This window comes from Chiroxiphia lanceolata, chromosome 13 (genome assembly GCF_009829145.1).
Source record: "Chiroxiphia lanceolata isolate bChiLan1 chromosome 13, bChiLan1.pri, whole genome shotgun sequence".
NCBI classification, from domain to species: Eukaryota; Metazoa; Chordata; class Aves; order Passeriformes; family Pipridae; genus Chiroxiphia; species Chiroxiphia lanceolata.
In genome coordinates, this window is record NC_045649.1 from 11,196,710 (window position 1) to 11,216,159 (window position 19,450).

Consider the following 19,450-nt stretch of genomic DNA (forward strand, 5'->3'; position numbering starts at 1 on the left):
TTGGTAGATTGTCTGCTGAAATTATCCCAGATGTGTAGTGAACACAAAAGCAAATCAAGTATAATGATCCTCTCATACAAGTTTGCTGAAATCAATTTCACCCTAAATATAAAGACAGATTTGCAAATATAAGTCTGCTTTGACATTTCCTTATAAGCGTTTTTTCTTAAATATTCTTTTTGCAGTGGCTTTGCCTCCAGAGAAGACAGATGGAGTTTGCAGTGGAGATGAAAAGAAAGCAGAAAAAGAAAGTGACACACGCACAAGTTCCAAGAAGCAACTGAAATTTGAAGTAAGTCCTCTGTATTTTAAAGTTTCACTGTACTGACATAATTATGGTAGAAAAATAACCTGTGGACCAAATAATGTCATCTGATGCATGTTTATTGCTCCCAACGATTGTGATGGGCACAGGAGGCAGCAGAATTGGCACAAGTCAGTGCCTTACTATTGGTGCTCCTTACAAGGTGATTAATGACATATATTTCCAGGTTTGGACAGAATAAAATGATGATCATTCCTCTGTAGGACCTGAAATGTATAGTAAGAAGAGGCTTTAGGTTTAACCCTTAATACCAGTTATCGTGTTATCAAATCTTTAGATTGTCTTTCATGGACTACTGCACTTGGTTAAATCTGCCTAGTGTAAAAGATGCTTGTGAAAACTTCCATAATGATTGGTCTTTTGTACCCAGGTCTCCAAATTGAAATAACTCTGACCTCCTGCAGGGGAAATTCGTCTGATCACACGGCAAGAGGAAAAGGAGGGCACTGAGTCCAGTAGTCTATCTCCTTCTAGACTTGCAAACATCACACAACTCCCAGACGTTTGTGTAGTTGGTGGATTTTGTTTATATAGGGAGTGATTTAATAAATATAAGTATTAAAACATGCTGTCATCCAGCTGGTGGGTTGTCTGTCTTGGTGAGGAGGAAGATATTCTGGTGCCAGCAAGAGACAGCACGAATTTTCATCTCTGCACTCTAGCAGACATGGCAAACTTGTGCCTTTCAGTGCTGTCAGCCTGTCACAGTAATGAGCTTTGCATTTCCTCAACTGCTGTTTAAAAGACCATGCAGCCACCTTGCAGCATGGCTCGAGTGTTCATTTCCTTCTCTAGGACAGACTGAGTAGTCTGGCATGATTTATTTTTTACTGTTTTAAGGCTGATTAAGAGGAGGTGGGTTTCCCATGGGTGGTTCAAATGTTGCTAGGTGCTTGTGGGCCTTCTGGGGGGCGGTGACTTTTCCCGCCCATCTTTCCCCGCAGTGATAACTCTTCTTCTAGGCACATTCTATGTTCTACCTTGAGCAGCAGACATTTGCAGACAGGAAAGGCATGATAAATTGCAATTAACAGTGCCTTGATATTTGAACGTTGGAGGACACCTGTCAACATGGTTGGTGCCAGAGTAGCTGTAACTCCACTGTGCCGGCAAAGCCTGCGTTTGTTCCCGAGTAGTTCTTGGCATGCCATAAAGGTTAGCACTTGGTACCAGGCACCGTGACTAATGCAGGGAAGGTTTCCATGGCTCTTAACTAAGCAGAGCACATCCTCACATAAAGATGTTATGTTGGGCAGTGTGGGACAGGGAAGTATTAATACGTGGCAAGAAACCAAGTATTGATATTTTTCCCCTTGTTCTACAAATGAAAGTTTTCCAGCTCTGTAAGCTGGGAGCCAAGAGATTGGTAAATGTTTCAAAGGTATAAAAGAATCAGAAACAGAAGTGTTGCGACAAGAGGTCTAAATCTGAGGTGGATGTGATTTGGCTTTTAAAGGTGCCGGTAATGTTTATGTAATACGAAACTGTGTTTCCACAGTGGAGTGTGGGGCACTTGGCAGCTCTCAGCCGGGCTTGTTACAACTGAGAGAAGACTGCCTTTGAACTCGGCAGGGGACAGGGGGTACCCGTTACTGCTGTAGGGAATTGGTTTCAAGTCAGAAGATCAACCAGGTATTTTGAAGTCTATCAGGCTGAATTTATTTGGAGCTGTTTATTTTACTTGCATACGGTGACTTTCATTTTAATTGCACTGTAACTTCTTTGTTTTGCCTTTTTGTGGCTCTGGATAATTCTGATTGCATAGACTGATTGAGAGACAGCAAATGATTTTCACTCAGGTGACTGGAGTCAGTCAAAGTGCATCCTTTGTTCTTGACCGAAGTCTTGATTGTGGTTTGGGGATTTTTTTTCCCACTTTAACAAATTGATTCTTTCAGGCTTTCTACAAATCACACTCTCACTAGCAGAAGCACAGTTAAAATGCAGAGCAGGCACCACTCCGGGTCATTCTTACTTGCCAGTTCCTAGGTAGGCTCCATTTCAGGAGCTCCAGTGGCATGATGCTGTACTGCACTAACTCTGACAGTCTTTGCCTATCAAATATCTGTGCCAAGGACAGGTCTCTCTGGTGGGGATTTGTGTCCATGTTGTATTAACTCCTGCTCCTGGCCCTGTAGTGTGCTACCTCTTTTTCTGAGTCTGTTGTCTTCCTGAGTTAAGCAGAGTTTTCCTTCTCACTTTTTAGTGGGAAAACTTACTGTATTTCAAGAGCTTCAGGGAGTAGTTTTCTTGTACCTTTTTTCTGTTTTCTACAATGAAGTAGAAAGCATGTTGTGAATTCCCTGAAGTGTAGCCCAGAGAGTTAGGATGGTTATGTGATTGTGATGAGACCTCTTCATTGTAGTGGACAGAGGCCTCTCCAGGACATATCCTGAAAGTTTCCTCCCACAAGGGAGGGAGGAAGGAAGAAAGCAAGCAGCCTCCTTCTGTGGAGAGTCTCCTCTGCAAACAGGCCTTTTGCTTTAGGTAATCAGCTGCTCTTTGCATGTTTCTTAGGAATTGCAATGTGATGTGTCTGTAGAGGAAGATAACAGGCAAGAATGGACCTTCACACTGTATGACTTTGATAACAACGGAAGAGTCACACGTGAGGTAAGCAAAGTACAGCTGCCCCTTTATGTGCAGCGTTTGCTAATAAGAGAAGTGTTTTATAACAGGAACATTTTTTCTTCTATGAAGCAGAAGTGTCCTGCCAACTTAAACAGCAGTTTCCACAGACCCTTCCCTCCTAGAAACAATCCCACCAGTAGTTTACTGTTTTCACATGTACTGTACCATTTTTTAAGCTGGTTGTTTTTTAATACCTGAGATTAGCCTTTAACAAATAGTACCGGCATTTGAGGAGGAAAAATATCTGAAACAACTGAACAGCTAAACACACTGTCAAAATAAACCCTTGCAAATGTATATTGTTCTGGCTTCTCTCCTGCTTTTCAGAGTTAAGCTAACCAAATAGCAAGGTTGCTTGCTGACATTCTTTCCAATAGTACTAACCATACTGTTCTATTGTTTTCATGAATATTGGGCTGATCTCTGCCTTATCCTTTCACATATAGATAACATTGATGATGTTTGCTGAAGGACCATAGTGAATGGTTGTCACAGCATACCTGATTTTTTATTATCAGAATATCTTCAAGTTGTATTTCCTGTGCAAATGAGAAGTTAAATAAGAGGATAGATACAGATTAGAACTAGATACAGTTTCAGAACTATTTGTATCCAAATTGGATAACATCTTCTAGAAGAATATCTTTTACTTGAGATTTACTGCCATGTGCTGTCATTGATTTTTTTTGTGAGGTGATTTTTCACTCTCTTCCATGCTTTTAGACAATCGACTGGAAAGCAAAGGTTTTTTGCTCTCTTAGCTCTTATGCTGGTGTCTGTGACAATTGCTAAAACCTGAAAGGAATAGGGTAAACACTGAAAGTGTGGTGGTCTTAGACACCAACTGAGGGCAGAATTCTTTCCTGTAAGACTGAAGTAAATCTCTTTTGACATTTATGAACCAATTGTCAAATGTTGTGGTTGTTCAGGGGGTTTAACATGTATTTGAACATCATTACTAGGCTATTTTTATTGTCTCTACTCTGATAGTGCTTTGAACAGTCAAGTGAAATCTGTGCCCCTCATGCAAGAGGACAAGCAGATGAAAAGTTGCAGGCCAAGTCCAGAGTTTCAAATGGGAAGATGTGACATAGGGGCGAGAGGGGGCAAGGAGGGGTGGGGTGAGGAAGTAGTATATGTGTTAATGTATGGGAAACAGAGACTAGAAAATTGAAATAACTTACTCAAAGTCTTACAAGAACATAGTGGTAGATTGAACCCAGGTCTTTCGAGACCCAGGGCTAAGTCTTCATTACAAGATTATCATGACTCAAAAATAGGGGAAAAACACATAAACCCAAACCCACACACATGGGTGTCTTTTACATTCAGGCATGGAATTCCCATTAATGTCAGTGGGAGTTCCATCTGCTGAACAAAATGCCAATATGCTTTCAAGTATGTATACAATAATTATTTGTGATTATGTGGTACACCAAAGAGCTTAATTTGACTGTACTTAGAGAATATGTTACAGCCAAATTCTACCTCTCCCTGCTACAAAAGCAGACTGCAGTTTAACTGAAACCAAATCTGTGCAGGGATTGAAAATCATACTACTCTGGGGTCTGGAGGTTGCTGCGTTCAGGTTTGAACCTGTGCCAAAAAAATTTCTTTTAACCAAGGGACCAAATTTTCAGCTCTTTACATGTGACCAAAGATAGAAACAAATAGTATGCACCATTGCAGATCTTCCCATTTATGTTACACATTTCTTTTGTAAACTCTTCCAAGGCCATTTGTATAATCCATCTTGTTGGTTGTCTTCTGTTGAATCCAGGTGCTATTTAAGAGGATTTTTTTTTTTTTTTTTTTTTTGCAAAAATGACCAACAATAGCAGCTCATAGATAGTCTTGGCCACAGAAAAGTAATTTTTGTCCCTTCATATGACATAGAATTTCTTGTTCTGTTGGCCCCTGGCATGCTGGTAAACATAGTCTCATACTGTCCTTTGCTAAGCTACTCTGCTCCTATTCCAGCAAATGACTGAACAATGGTGAATGTTAAACCTTTGAATAGTTTCAATTAAAATGAATAAGACACATGCTTTGAGTTAAAAGTATGTGAAGTACATTGCTGGACCAGGGACAGAATAGGCAGTCTGAGGAAGAGGGCTGATCTCTACCACTGCCCTTTAGTGAGCTGATGAAAATGCTTTCAAAACCAGTCAGCTTTTTTTGACAAAGGTCCATTATTCTGGTGGGAAAAGCTTAGTATGGACCTTTTCTCCTTCTTGGAAAATTTTCCTTTAACGTCTCCTGGATTTATAGTTGGATTTAACAGAGAGGTGAAATTTCTTAAGTCAGTTTTCTACCTGTAGAACTTGAGGTGCTTTACAAAAAGAAATTGTTCTTATTATTCTTGTTTTATTCTTATTATTATGTAGGAAAAGTGGGACACTGGAAAAGGGGTGGCTTACCCACACACATCCCTTTCATTTGATTCAAAGTCACTGTGTTTAAAACATTGGGTTTCATGTCCTGAAAGCTTAAAAGGAATCCACAGTGTTAAATTATGTTTGTAAGAGTCACGTAGGTGGGGTGCAATTTTACAGGTGGACTTAGTATTTTTTTCATTAAAATGTTTAAAAATTGTAAACAAGTTACTTATTTAGTTGATAGAATTTCCCTTTGGGTTTTATACAATGACAGATCACCACAAGTGCATTCAAATTCCATCTTAGTGAAGTTTCTTCTGGATCTTAACAACATCGTCAGAACTTAATATTGCTTTGATTTCCTCCTAGAGTCTGTATGACTTATTCTGTAGTCCTTATAATTAGAAATTCACATCTAGTCATGCTTCTTGAAGAGATACACCCATTATGAAAGCTTAATTATTGGGATGGCAAATTATAAATTAGTATTACTGTATGTTATTAAACTACTGCTTTTTCTGTCATAGAAGACAACCGGTTTTCAGTCCGTTTGGTTTAGTGGGAGATAACTTTTCCTGCTCTAATATGTATATTACAAAACTTGGCTAATAATGTTTCCTTTCATTCCTTAAGCCATAAGAGGACAATTCATTATGTACAGCAGGCCTTTTTAGAACTGACAGCTGCACTGTAATTATCTTCACATGAATATTTGTAATCGGACTTGAAACTTGGATAATTGAACTAATGTGTTTTGATCCATGAGGTTTTATGTTGAGCTCTCTGAATGTAATTATACTTCATAAACACTGGCTTTTTTTTTTTTTTTTCCTCCAATCAGTTCTTCCTTGGAAAATTGAGTTTCTTTGGTGAGTGGTTGCACAGGAATAAGCACAAAAGAAAGTTGCTTGTCAGGACTAAAAAAAGGCAATTTCTTCCAGAGTAGTTTTTGACTAGATAGCAAGTGAAGCTCCTTTCTCATTCCAAATAGAATGATTCAAAAACGTATGTGATCAAACAGAGCTGATGTTGCAATAAAAACATCCTGCTGTATGTAAAAAATCAGACTACAAACAAAGTACAAATGAGACATTTGTATTTATCTTTTTCCAAGGGAAAGGTAATGAACTGATATAGATGTTTCTCTTCATGTATTTTTAATGCTAAAAATGTTCTTTGTATCTTACATTAAATACCCAGTTTTTTCTCTTTATGTTTCCTTTGTGTCTTATTCTTTCCCTTTCTAGTTTTTTTTGCTCATATCCTCTGATGAGTGAAAAGGTTTGAGGTTGCATCTGCATTCAGAACTCAGCACCAAATTGTTGACTCAAAAAAGGATATTGGGTTTTTTGGGGCTACCATTTATCAGCCTGACCTTTATCTTGAAAGTTGTTGGTTTTCACTGTGTTTGTCAACATCATATTAACTCAGGATATAGAAAGAGCAATGGAACCAACAGACAGAGGAGTAGTGCCTGTCTGTATCAGTGTAGCCATCATTTCAGCTCTCAGATTTGGTGGATTTGTGCCAGATAGAAAAATTAAAAGAAAATATGATGTTCTCTTTTGGTTTTAATGGGAGCCAAAGACTTCTCTCCCAGACAAGTTACAAGGAGTCAAAGTGAATGTTTTCTTTCAGTGTTTCTAAACTCATGGGGGGTTTTAGGGTGTTTTGTGTTTTTGGGGGGAGGCTGGTGGTTTGAGGGTTTTTTTAGGCCTTTTTTTTTGTGCAAATATCTCATTCTGTTAAATTAATTCTACTAGAAAACCTATTAGTTTCTTTCACAGAATCTCCAGTTTGCTGGCTAGTCCTACGATGATAAGCTTTGTTAATATGGGAAAAATAAGGTTGTCACTGTACCACTAATATTCCTTAGAAATGCAAATTAATACCTAGAATAGGGACTTTCTCAGTCACATAACTTCTGTAAGGAATGAGGAATGCTTCAGTGCTCTTGTTCTTTTTTTAGACCCACTGGTTTCTCTGAATATTCTAAATTACTGCTAATCTCCTGTAAAGTATTCTGTGGGTGCATGTGTGAGTGTAGCACGCATGTGTGGCCTTAACTGTTCATTTTTTAATATTTCTAATGGAAATATTTCTGGCAATCTATTAAAATTGCACTTTTTAATATACTTTGTTGTACTATCTGCTTGATAAAATAGGATGGGAAAAACATGCAGATTAACACTGCTTAAATACTTCACCCTGGCAAAACCAACTCTGACGTTCAATAAGCAAAACACAAATAAATCTGGGTATGGCATGTGCTGGCTGTTTGCTACCCAGCAAACATTTGTTTTCTCCTTTAGATAAATATAATAGTTTCAGTTTTCTTATTTGATTAAACTAGCTATCCCAGTAGAAATTCTGCATCCTAGAAGCCCTTCAGAAGTTAGTCATGCAGCATATTTCCCCTCTAAATACAATCCATTTGCTATGAAGGAGAGAAATCTTTGTTCATTTGTTCATTCTTGTTTCTCTTTACCCAAGTGATATAGTATTTTTAAAATCCACAATGATTTGTATGTAAAAATAGTTTAAAGTACATTTCATTTAAAAGAAAGCAATTTTTTTTTTACATGGACAACACTGAAAAATCTGTTCTTGTTTATTTTTCATGTAAAAAGTGAGCAAGTTTGAGAAATGTGAGACGAACTTTTTTGTGTGGGAAGTGCCAAGTAGTATTAAGCAAAGCAGTTGCAAAATCACATGACTAGTGAAACTCATAACACACTTTAGAGAAAAGTTAAATTCTTTGGTAGGTGGGCTCTGAGACACGCTGGTGGGTGTTTCAGAAGAGAGGAAAATTTAACTAGCTTTTATTCTTGATGTTTGTCAAATTTCTTGTGGACAGTGAAATGCACAAACTGGTGTGTAGAAGGTAAACTCAGTGGATTTGGGCAATTTTTAAGGAATTTAATTACAGATAATGTTCAGTGTGGGACAGCTTTCAAGGGAAAAATTAATTGCCTTGGTCTCCTGGCAGGCTACTGGAAAATGAAAATACTTTGGGGGGTAAATATACATGTAACTGTAAAATACAGAGTTTGCAACATATACTTTAATGGTTTATTGCTACTAATTTGACAAGAAACCATGACCATATTAGCTGCCAAAACAGGACTGTGAGAAGGTAGTTTTAGTCACAGTTCAAATCTCATTGAAGAAGACCATTCCCAGTAGATCAGTGCCTCAGAAACTCGTATTTTACAACTGAGAAGCAATAATGGGGAAGTAAAAGGAGGTTTAAGCTGCCCTGTAGCTGGTACCTGCTGAGCCAGGACCTTGGTAGATGACACAGAGCAGAGAATGACCCAAGAAGCCTTGTTTGACCAAATCAGAACTGTCAGTTTGCTGAAATTCCCAACCCCAAATCAGGACCACAAGTAAATGAATCCTGTAATAAATATGTTGTTGTCAGTATTTAAAATATCAGCATGAGCATTAAGTGGTTACTTATGAATATCCCTAACCTCGATCTTGGTGCATATCCAGTCTGACCACCACGTTCCTCCAGTGCCAGCATGCAGAGCAGTTCAGATCCTTGAGGAGGAAGTTGTTATTAAACATGTAATAAAATGCAAAGGCAGCAGTGTGTAAGTCCACAAGGTGTCCTGATTCCTCTGTGCAGTCTCTTCAACAACCTGGGCTTACATTCATTTGGGCCTATTTGGCTGAGAGATGTAAATTGTCCTGATGTTATATATGTGTGCACATATTTCTGACTTGCCAACTATGTGTCACACAAATGCTACATCTGGCCTTCCACAACAGCCTTTGGGAGCACTTTTTAAACTGCTGAGTCAAGCAGCAAAATTGGGAAAGACCCTCACAGAGCACAAGGGTCAGATTTAAGCCAGTTAGGAAGTTAGACCTCAACTCTGGGGAAAAAAATCATGTAAAAGGACAGTGGGAGACTTTTTGTCTTTGCCTATTGAAGTTAAAATTGACTAGATGTACATCTGCTTTAAAAATATCTGTCGTAGCTGAAAAAGGAAGAAGGACGGATTATTGTGAATGAAAGAGTTGATAAACTCTTGATAGCAGCCCTGTATGGAAAGATGACACGTTGGCTAACCAGCATTTGCTAAGGAATGTATGAAAAAAGCTCCATTCACCCAAGTGCTGAGTGCATGAAGCCCTGTTAAGAATAAACATGGTGCTTAAGTATTCTGCTGAAGGAGAAGGTTTGGCTTATTGAAGTGTAGGATTGTAGCACAATGCTCCTAGAACATGATTTATGGAGGGTGAATAAAACAGCAGATATGATTTGTTTGTCTGTTAATGTGCTTGCTTGGGGTTTTCCTCATAGACAAAATACAAATCCAACCCTCCAAGCTGTCTGTCAGATATGGCTGAGTGTATTTAGAGGTCTGGCTATGTTTCAAATTAGGGTGGAAGTGGGAGAAGTGAGATGTGTTAAAGAGCTGTGAGGTGTCCACGAGATTTTCATGGAGCTGTCTTCCCTTCTTTCAAGCTTTAGAAGGTTGTTCTCAAGAGTATGGAAAGTAGCTACTGACATGATAGTAACAGTCCATATAGAGAGATTCTGGCAGTCATGGTAGAAAAAAATATCAGTGTAGAAATAAGTGAGAGACTGTAAACTCTTCTCTCTTTTTATGAACATATTGTCTTGAAGTCTCAATTCTGGAGAAACTCCCCTGAGTGCAGAAAGTTAGAGAGGGTGCATGTTAAGACAAAATCTGGACCCTCTAGGATTTAGTTACTCATTCTGCCCACTGAGCTGGAAAATCATCTACTGTAAAATCATTTGTCCTGGTCAGAAGGTCAGTATTTCCCTAAATTCTGTATGAGCAGAAATTAATATTTCTGTGTCACCTTTAAATCTGGTTACATAAAGAGGGCTGTGTAGTATATTGACTACTAAAATGTTGGGACCCATTAGGGTATACTAAACTTTGAGCTGCCATTGTTAACAGGTGTGACCCCTGGGCAAAGGAAAAGTTGTAGAGGCTTTTATAGACCTGACTCTTAATCCTCAGAACCAGCTATACTTAACAAAAGATTATTTAAATATTTCTTTTGTGCTCACAGGCATCCGGAAAGAGCCTAGGTCCTAGGATAGATCAAGGTAAAGGAAGACCAGTGTGGAGAAATTCTTAGATATGTGTTGAATGGGTTCTTTATAATATACAATTATCAGAATGCTCTGGCCTTAGGTTGGTGCCCAAAATCATTTTGGGTAAAATTACTTTGAGGAAAAGCAGTGAGCCAAGAGATCTCCTTTTCATTTTGGAAATTTAAGGTAATACTCTATTTGAGCCTGGCTAGATTAGATCAACCTGAGAGACCTTTGAGCATCACCAGCTACTAAACAGTGTTTTTCCTGTTTGAAACAATTAGCCTGTTAAAATTGGCTGGTGTTTTTTCTGATATAGCCAGACACGTAAGTGTTTGTTCACATCCCATTGCCTTCAAAGGGATCTGTGAAGAACGTTCTGTAACAGGCCCAATTGGATAATATTTGCAGCTCAAAAATATAGGTTTATAACTGGTTTGGATTTTGCAAAATAAGCTAGACCCCGAAACACATATGGTAGGGTGACATTCAGACATCATTTATTTCCAAACATAAGGTTTAGAGTTTTGCAACTTCTCTTAGTGGTTTTCTTCTAGATAATGAACCATTTAACTATCTCAAGTGGAAAAAAAAAAAAAGTAGGAAGACTGCAATGTCCAAGATTTCCTTCAATTTCTGTATTTGTTTTGGCCATGTGTACTAAATTTTTAGTGGAGTGTGAGTGGTTAGTTCTGGCTTCTGCTGAAATCAAAGAAAAGGCAGAACACCATTTTGCTGATTCACAGGTTGGGAAACCTGAATATCTTTTGTTGCTGTTATTGTTTTGATTTGCCCCAATTCATAAGTCTATTTGATACGGATTGTAAGGTTCTGTGCAGGTTGAACTCTTTTAAATTCAGTGACTTCTGAGGATATTTCAACATTTATTATTCCCAAGCCCAAAATAGATGAGAGCTGTGGGTTTCATGCCATTTTCACAGTACTGTGTGTTTTTGTGTTTCAATCCAACTATAGGATATTACCAGCTTGCTTCACACCATCTATGAGGTAGTTGATGCATCAGTAAACCATTCCCCCAGTTCCAGCAAAACTCTGCGAGTGAAACTTACTGTGGCACCAGATGGCAGCCAGAAGAAAAAGAGCATCTTGTTAAATCACACTGGTAAGGATGTGCAGTCAGCCATTGGAAAAATTAAAAAAGACTTCTGGAGTGAGTGCCTTGAAAATCCATCTCTGTATTTTGTTAATACAAATAAAGACATGCATAAAGGCAAATAATTGTGCAGTATTTTAAACCCCATGAATCTGCTTTATGATCTTGGTTGTAAAATTGCCTCATTCCTTTGAGTGTCAGTTTAGCAAATTAGGGTTCCCTCTCCTGATTGATTGCTTCTTGTAACCCCTATGTTGTATAATTGTGTACTGCAAGGCAGATTGAAGGCCTTTTTCACTGGTACCACTCTAATTCTGCTGATATTACAGTGCTTGGTTTGTACGGAAGCAGGTGTAGCAGTATAAAATGTTTTTTGCTATCCCTGCTCTTGGGTAAAAATAAAAAATTAAGCATAAGTAACATATATGAATCTATGCATTAAAATTGTACATTTTTTGTGCTGGCATTATAAAAATGCTTATACCCTGATGGCTTATCCAACTTATATTCACTGTAATAATAGTTGTATCAGCATAATTACTTCAGTAGGTAAAGTAGTACTAAGTTGAGATACTTCAAAGTATTTAAAGTAATACTTCAGTAGAAAATGTGGGCATCTCATCTAAAAGGAGAGCCTTGTTACCTCAGTTTTAATAATACATCCACTCTATCAAGTGCAGACATAAGCAGATCTGCACTGTTGGGGAACTATGTGATGAGTTGCAAACTGCTGAGCCCTCCTGAGGGACAAGCATTTCAGTGTGAATGTGGCTCCATTTGGGCTGCCGCATGGTGTGCAGCCTAACCCTGACTGATGTCCTGCAGTCGAGGTTATATCTGCTTAAAATCTGTCGTGCAGACAAGAGCACATTTGATAAGGTTACATGACATGATACGTTACATCTTGATCTACCGTCAGGAAAGGATGTGTTTGCAGTGTAGCACGTTAGTTATGCTGATCAGCAGGAACAGTAATGTGAGAATAATATGCTTTCTCTTGGCAGATTTGCAGAGTGCCAGGCATAGAGCTGAAAACAAAGCTAATGAAGAAGCAAGAAGCTCTGAGAAGAAGCAGCGGGCTTCGCTCAGGTAAGGGGAGAGAACCCTGACTCCTGACAGGCACTGGGCACGTCCAAGGAAACCTCAACCACTGCCTTCTTGCTTGTTCATTTTATATTTTAAAATTATGTTAAAAGAGAAGAATATCAGGAGTTTTCACTGTGGAACCATGAGCAGATTTCATGGGTGGATACTTTGTATATTAAAACAAAACAAAAAAGCAAAAAAATATTGACATTTTCTTCCTCTGTGAGCTCTTTGGAGGACATGTATTGCCTTTTTAGATGCTATCAGCAAATAAGTGAGGTTTATAGCACAGCACAGGTCTACCTTGGTTGCCAGGTCATAACCAGAACAGAGAGCTAACAAGTCATCTTGGTGTATAGCTTTGATATGTTTTAAGATTTTATGTTTCACACTAAGGCAGAGGGAAGTGTTTGCTGAAATGCTACAGAAATGACATTGACTCATTCATTACATTTGTTTCTTCAGCTGCAAGTTAATAAAAAACAAACAAACAAAAATAAACCAAAACCCAAACTCCACACATTTTTGGCTTTCCTTGGTTTTAGGGATATTTGTCTGAGTACATAACAAACTTATCAGGAGAAGAAGTATTCAGTCTTATTAAAAATGACAAGAGAACAGTACCGCCCTTTTTTGGATAGAGAAAAAATGCTAGTAAATTATCCCAGTACAATCTAATTGAAATTAAAAGAAGAGTTAAATTACTATTAATCTTCTGTCAACAGCTCTGTACAAAATCTTCTGTGCAACTGAATGATTTTACTTGCTGGCCCAGCTGTGGTGTCCAGATTCCCTCTGCCCATTAGCAAAGCTTTGCCCTGTGTGAATTCAATAGACTGTTTTTGTTTGATAATTTAGTGCAAAAATCCCCTTTCAGTTTGAAGTCTCCCTCCCATTCACCTTAAAATCCTGGTTCTGCAAATGTAGTGTTTCTACAAAGGGTAGGCACTTCCAAATAAATCCACAGTCATAGAAGCATCCAACGCTGGAAAAAAATGTTTGTCCTTCTCATCCCTTTGCTTGGAGGCTTCATAGACAGAACAAATCTGTATCTTGGTCTGAGCAGATCAGCATCAGACAATGGTCAGCATCTGACAGTTTTTATTACATCCCATTAAATGTGGACAGAGCAAAGAGTATGCTGTTCACATGTGTATGTTCCAGGGATATTTGTGTAGCCTGGCCAAGTTGATAACCCTCAGGAAAGCTGCTGAGACTCACATCAGAATCTCACAATATTAATGCAGAGGCTTCCCCTTTGAAAGCAGCAATGAGGACTTGTGAGAAGTGCACACATTTCACAAATTCAGTCACTTAGGAATTCTAGGCGAGGTGTGATTAATATTCAAGATAAAATGGATAGAAATGTTTTTATCCTGAAGGTTGGGAGATAGATGGGTTAGATTTTTCATCTGCTGGAAGCTACAGGCAGGAGTTTTCACCTATAGGGCTAATACAAGTATCAAGATAAGTAGCTAGATTCATGGCTAGATAGCCTAGTTCTCCCTGACTGACTTAAACTCTATGTTCTGGGTAAGTGAGGCTTTCAGGAAATGTCCCTGAATTTTTCTACCCTGTGCTCTGTCACTGCTCTATTCCCCTTTCCTGATATATTGTTGTGTGCTTATTACCATCAGGATGACACTCCAGCGTGGGAATTTTAGAAAGGGCTTTCATACACTCCACAAACACTTCAGCAGATGCCATTTTTTATTAAAACCAAAACTGAAACAAAGAAAAAAACCAGTAACAAGACTGTGTATTTTTACACAGTTCTTGATGCGTGGTTGATGCATGCCTGAGTCTTCCCATGTGTGTGCAAGAGAGCACTGTGGGGCTGGACGCCAGACACTTCAGTTCTCAGAAGTACTTGAAGTCGTCTTTGACAGCGGAGCACATCTCTCATCAGTGTATAATTGTGTATAATTGCTTCACTGCGTATATTTGCATGGATATTGTTGAACGTCATCTTGCATGTAGGAAAGCTATTAAAATGTAGGGTTGAGGCAGTACTGGCATAGTTCTTCCTCGCTGTCTTGATGAGAGATTGAATTTATTACAGTAACAAAAAAACAGGTTCCCAGTTAACTTTGTTTCCAACAGACAGTGCTGTATACAGTGTTGCTTAATTGTGTTGGATCAAACTCAAGGATGTTTTTTCTGGGTGAACTGTGCATTGTCTTGAGCACATGTGTGTAAGTCCCAATGGTTTCTGTAGGTGAAGTTGCCTGGCAACTTCAACTAGACAGGTTCTAGCCCCAGACACCTTTTATGTTGACCTGCTAACGTGTAACAACCCATAAAGGTGTGTCTGAGGCAGGAAAGGCACCGTGTTGGCTATGTATCCAAAAAATAAAGAATATCTGGACATTCCCTCTTTTTTTTGACAGTACCCCATTTCACTTCTGGAGTTCAAAGCTGACTCAGAGCCTTTAAAGCTTACCTGCTTTCCAGGCAGACTCTCCTCCATTCAGGAGACTCTACCTCTATCAAAGTAGAGCAAAAATGATCTTCCAGGTAGGTCAAGTCTTGCGACTTTTATCAAAGAAGCTGTAGACCTGTGTCTGACAGAGACACGGGGGGACTCACTTCTGTAAAGTCCCTGAACAGTACTATGCTAGACCAGGAAAGCTGTCTGTGCCAAAGCTCTGTGGGATCAGCAGCCTCTGGAAACTTGGAAATGTGTTAATAGACTCAAAGCAGAGCACTGGGTACCATACAGTAAAGAGCCCATATTTAGCAACTGGTGTAGGATAGAAGGCCAAATTCTGGTCTTAGGTTGACATCAACGCAATTGCACAGAAAAAGAGCAAAACCAATCTTGTGGTCTTGGAGACTGAACTGTCTGAATGACAGGCAGGAACTTAAATCAAGAGTCTTCTGCTTATCCTGTTCGTTATATTGAAAATATTTTCATATTTGCAGACATCCATTTAAATTACTGAACTAAGTTGTTTGGCATTATGGGCTACAATACTGTAAACCTCTGCCTCATTTTTTTCTGCCTCATAAATGAATGGTATTTCAGATATTCATTCTCAGGAAATAGTTCTGCTATAAATAAAATTGCAAAGCTGAGCAGGAAAAGGAGTTGAGATTCTAAAGCCAGTGTCTGATCTAACCTTATTAATCATACTTTGGAAAGCAGTTTACCTTTGGGTGTCCTAACAACACCTTCTCTTCTCAGACTCTCTCTAGTTCCTACATCTGTGCTGTTGCCTGTCTTTCTGAAGCAGATACACATGAACATTTATCTGACATGAGTCTTAGCCCAGTGTTTCCTGACAGCGGTGGGAACGGTTGTGAATCAAACAGCAGATTTTCTTTGGCATGTCCAAATTGGAGAATCGGTTGAATGGTTTGGCCCCAAGACAAAGTGTAATAAACCCGAGGAGCATTTATATTTGTTTTTGCACACATGATGCAATTTGAAAGCCTCCTTTGCTTTGCAACATCGGGGTTGATTTATGTGAGGGGAAGGAACAGCCAGTTCAGGCCTATCGATTTAGCAAATCCGGTCATCCAGAATTTCAAGCGTTTGTTGTTTCTTTGTGAGCAACTCCTGTCACTTCAAAGGGGCCATTAGTTGTTGGTTTGCAGATGGTGATAACAACTTTAAAGAAGTTCTGCTGAATAGTAATTTTGCTTCCTGCTGACAGATACCACCAGAGTGAGAACAATCCAGAGCAAAGTGGGTGCTATCGTCACTGCGTTGATGAGAACATTGAAAGGAGAAACCACTATTTGGATCTTGCAGGAATAGAAAACTACACATCAAAGTTTGGGCCAGGTAATTGATGTTACAACTTCATCATCTTTTCTTTCTTCAGTTGCATGTTCCATATCAGGGACAGAGAATTGTGAACCTGTGTGATTTGTCTGTGGTGACTTACTGGGAGGAATAGTGAATACTGCAAGATAACTGCTGGTGAAGGTGGTATCACAACGGATGGCTAATGTGCTGCAAGGCTGCTTTGATGTACTTGTTTGTGTAGCTAAACTTGGAGGTGAGCCTAGAAGAACAATCTTTACATCTAAATTATTTAGTCTATGGGTGAGGGAAGGATTGACTTTTGGATGTTGGAGCTTGTTCCTGAGATGATACCAGCACATATTTTGTACTCACTATTGACCCAAAAATAGAAGAATGTGGGTTCACACCTGGAATTTTGGCTTCTGTCCCCAAATTAAAGAGATTTGGATTTACTTCCTTTCCCCACCCTCTGCCAGGATTTTACTATTCCACTCGCAGTTATTTTGGTGACCAAGAGAAGGTGATGTAAAGATGCTTATACACACACATACTCACACACACACATTCATTCTTCTATTGATAGGTATATATATTTGTGTGTGTATGATTTACTGGTCAGAGTAATTAAATGTAATTAATCTAGACAGCTATAATTGCATTCATTTCCTTAGGAAAAATTTGTTCTGCCGATAATGCTGTCCCTGCCAACTGCATGCTAGTAATTAAAACTTTGAAATACTGGATGACTAACTCAGCTTGTTATTTCCTAGGATCTCCTCCAGCAGCTCAAAAACATGACCCACCAGGCAGAATTGTGAATCAAACTAGATCCCGTTCTCATGAGCCTGAAACCTTCCATGCTCATCATAGGAAATCTCAAGTGGTGGATCCAAACCACATCAATCTGGCTGAAAGTTCATATGCCAAGATTGCAGAAATCCAGCAGAGGCTCCGGAACCAGGACTCAAACAAGCACTTTGTGAGGTCTCCCAAAACCCAGGGCAAAAATGTCGCCCCCGTGCATCCTGGAAGGGCAGTTAGAAATAAACCTTTTCAAGGGGTGCCCATGCCCATGGCTTCCCCAAGTGCACGGGTGGGCCAGAATTTACCTTACCTTCCCTTGCAATCTCAACAGATTCACAAGAAGCATAAGCAGAGGGCAAAGGAGAACCACCAAATGTGCAAAACCTTCCAGTCTCCAGGGACAGTTGTGGAAAAGGAACATGTGAGAGACCTGCCCACGGTCATTTTATATGAAGGCCAAGTTGGACAAATGATACAAAGACATGAACACCACCACCACCATGAGCACCACCACCACTACCACCACTTCTACCAGACATAGAAGAGATCCCACCAACATCCTCCAAGAATCATCCCACATGAAGGAAATGCATTCTTGTGATACCAGAACTACGGCATTACTATGATTAATATTATTATTACTCCATTAATATTCAGCTTGCATATATTTTAGAGGTTATATGGAACTCTTGAAACTTACCCTATTTATGTGTTGTGGAACCGCATAGCTTACTCAAACACCTTGTGGATTTTTTTGTTTGTTTTTGTTTGTAAGTGGCTTGTAAAACAGCAAACAGCCATAGCTTTTTGAGCTGTGATTTAATACAGGTCGTCAACGCACTTCTTTACAAGTACTACTTCCATTGTGATAGGAAAGATACTTCAAACACTCTTGCAGACATCTAGCTTACCACTCTGCTGTATGTCGGCTGATCGCACACAAGCCTTTTATCAGGGGAGCAATGTTCGAAGAGTTGGACTCCAGAGATACTCAGATAATGGAAAATACAAACAGCTGCTACCTCTAGTATTATTCAGATTTTATTTTCTTTTTATTGATTGTAATGTGCTACAGGGGGGAAATTTAATATACTGCGTTCATGTAGCCTGTTTGTGTTCACATCCTTTCAAATTATCTCAATTACGAGGAAATATTGGCTAAACTTGTCAACAGGGCTACGTTTGTATGACTCACACTTTGTTTTCTTGGAGATTCTTCATTGACACAAGTACAGTCTGTTATATACTGGGCAATATTTAAATATACTTCTTTTATTTTTGGTTTTTTTTTTTCTCTTGCTTATTCTCCACTCTGTTTGGGGTAACCATATGAAAAGAGGAGGATGTGAAACGGGCTTTTCCAAAGCATCACTAGACTTTAGTGCTTGGGCTATAAGTATCATTCATAGGGGTTTGAGAAGGAGAGGGGTTGACTGGGGGGTTTGTTTTGTTTAAATCCACAGTTCTTTGTTTTGAGAAAGAATTGAGGAAAATATACTTTCTCACTTTAAATGTTGGCAAATATATATAAAATATAAATATAAATATATATATATAAATATGCACACTCTCAGGTACATTTTGTTGTGTTTTAGAAATCTGTGGTTTGAATATTAACTTTTTTTTTTCCCCACAACAGTGACTTTTTGGAAACATATCCCATGGCATTTTCTTGGTGCCTCCAACTTAAATTTCCCAAGCACCTACCAGTTTGTGCTTCTCCCATTTTAGAGATGATTCAACATGTACAAAAGGTGTCATTCACAATCATTCTGGCCTCTTCTGCTTTTTCCATATCAAAGGGCTTCCATTCCATGAAGGAGAATGAGACCACACTCACAAGACCTTAACCACACTCACAAGACCTTAATGGCTGCTGAGAAATTTGAAGGTCAAAAGCAAATTGGAAAAGTCAAAAAAAAAAGGGTCAGTACATTCAAATTTTGCTTTCTTTGGAGCCCAGATTTATAAGAGATTCAGTTGGGTTTTGTACAGATCACCATTTTGCAGGCAGAAACTGACTGAAAACCCCTACATTTCTTTTGAAACATTCAAGTAGAGAACTCTTACATGGAAACATAATTGTTCTATAAACGTATTTTCTTTTGGTTTTAATTATTTTTAATGTTGTGGTATTTTGTCAATAGTATATATTGTAAAATGTAACTATCCAACATTGATATAAGCCCTTTATGATTAGGGTATTTTTTTTTCTGACTAGAGTTTTGATCAGTTCAAAATGGGGTATTACCTTATTGCTGACCAGTTTTAGAGG

General features: G+C 38.8%; 1 protein-coding gene across 2 annotated transcripts in view; it reads left to right on the forward strand.

Annotated features, from left to right (window-relative positions):
- Nucleotides 1-19,088, forward strand: part of NKD1 (NKD inhibitor of WNT signaling pathway 1) — a 107,229-nt gene extending 88,141 nt beyond the window's left edge. Inside the window, exons 5-10 of one of the 2 annotated variants that reach the window (XM_032701466.1) lie at nt 186-292; nt 2,843-2,938; nt 11,393-11,540; nt 12,536-12,620; nt 16,277-16,407; nt 17,142-19,088. In XM_032701466.1, the coding sequence (XP_032557357.1) occupies nt 186-292; nt 2,843-2,938; nt 11,393-11,540; nt 12,536-12,620; nt 16,277-16,407; nt 17,142-17,716 (1,142 nt within the window). In that variant the 3' untranslated portion in view covers nt 17,717-19,088. The remainder of the gene's footprint in view (nt 1-185; nt 293-2,842; nt 2,939-11,392; nt 11,541-12,535; nt 12,621-16,276; nt 16,408-17,141) is intronic. The other variant, XM_032701467.1, reaches the window with a different exon arrangement.
- The last annotated feature ends 362 nt before the right edge of the window (nt 19,089-19,450 follow it).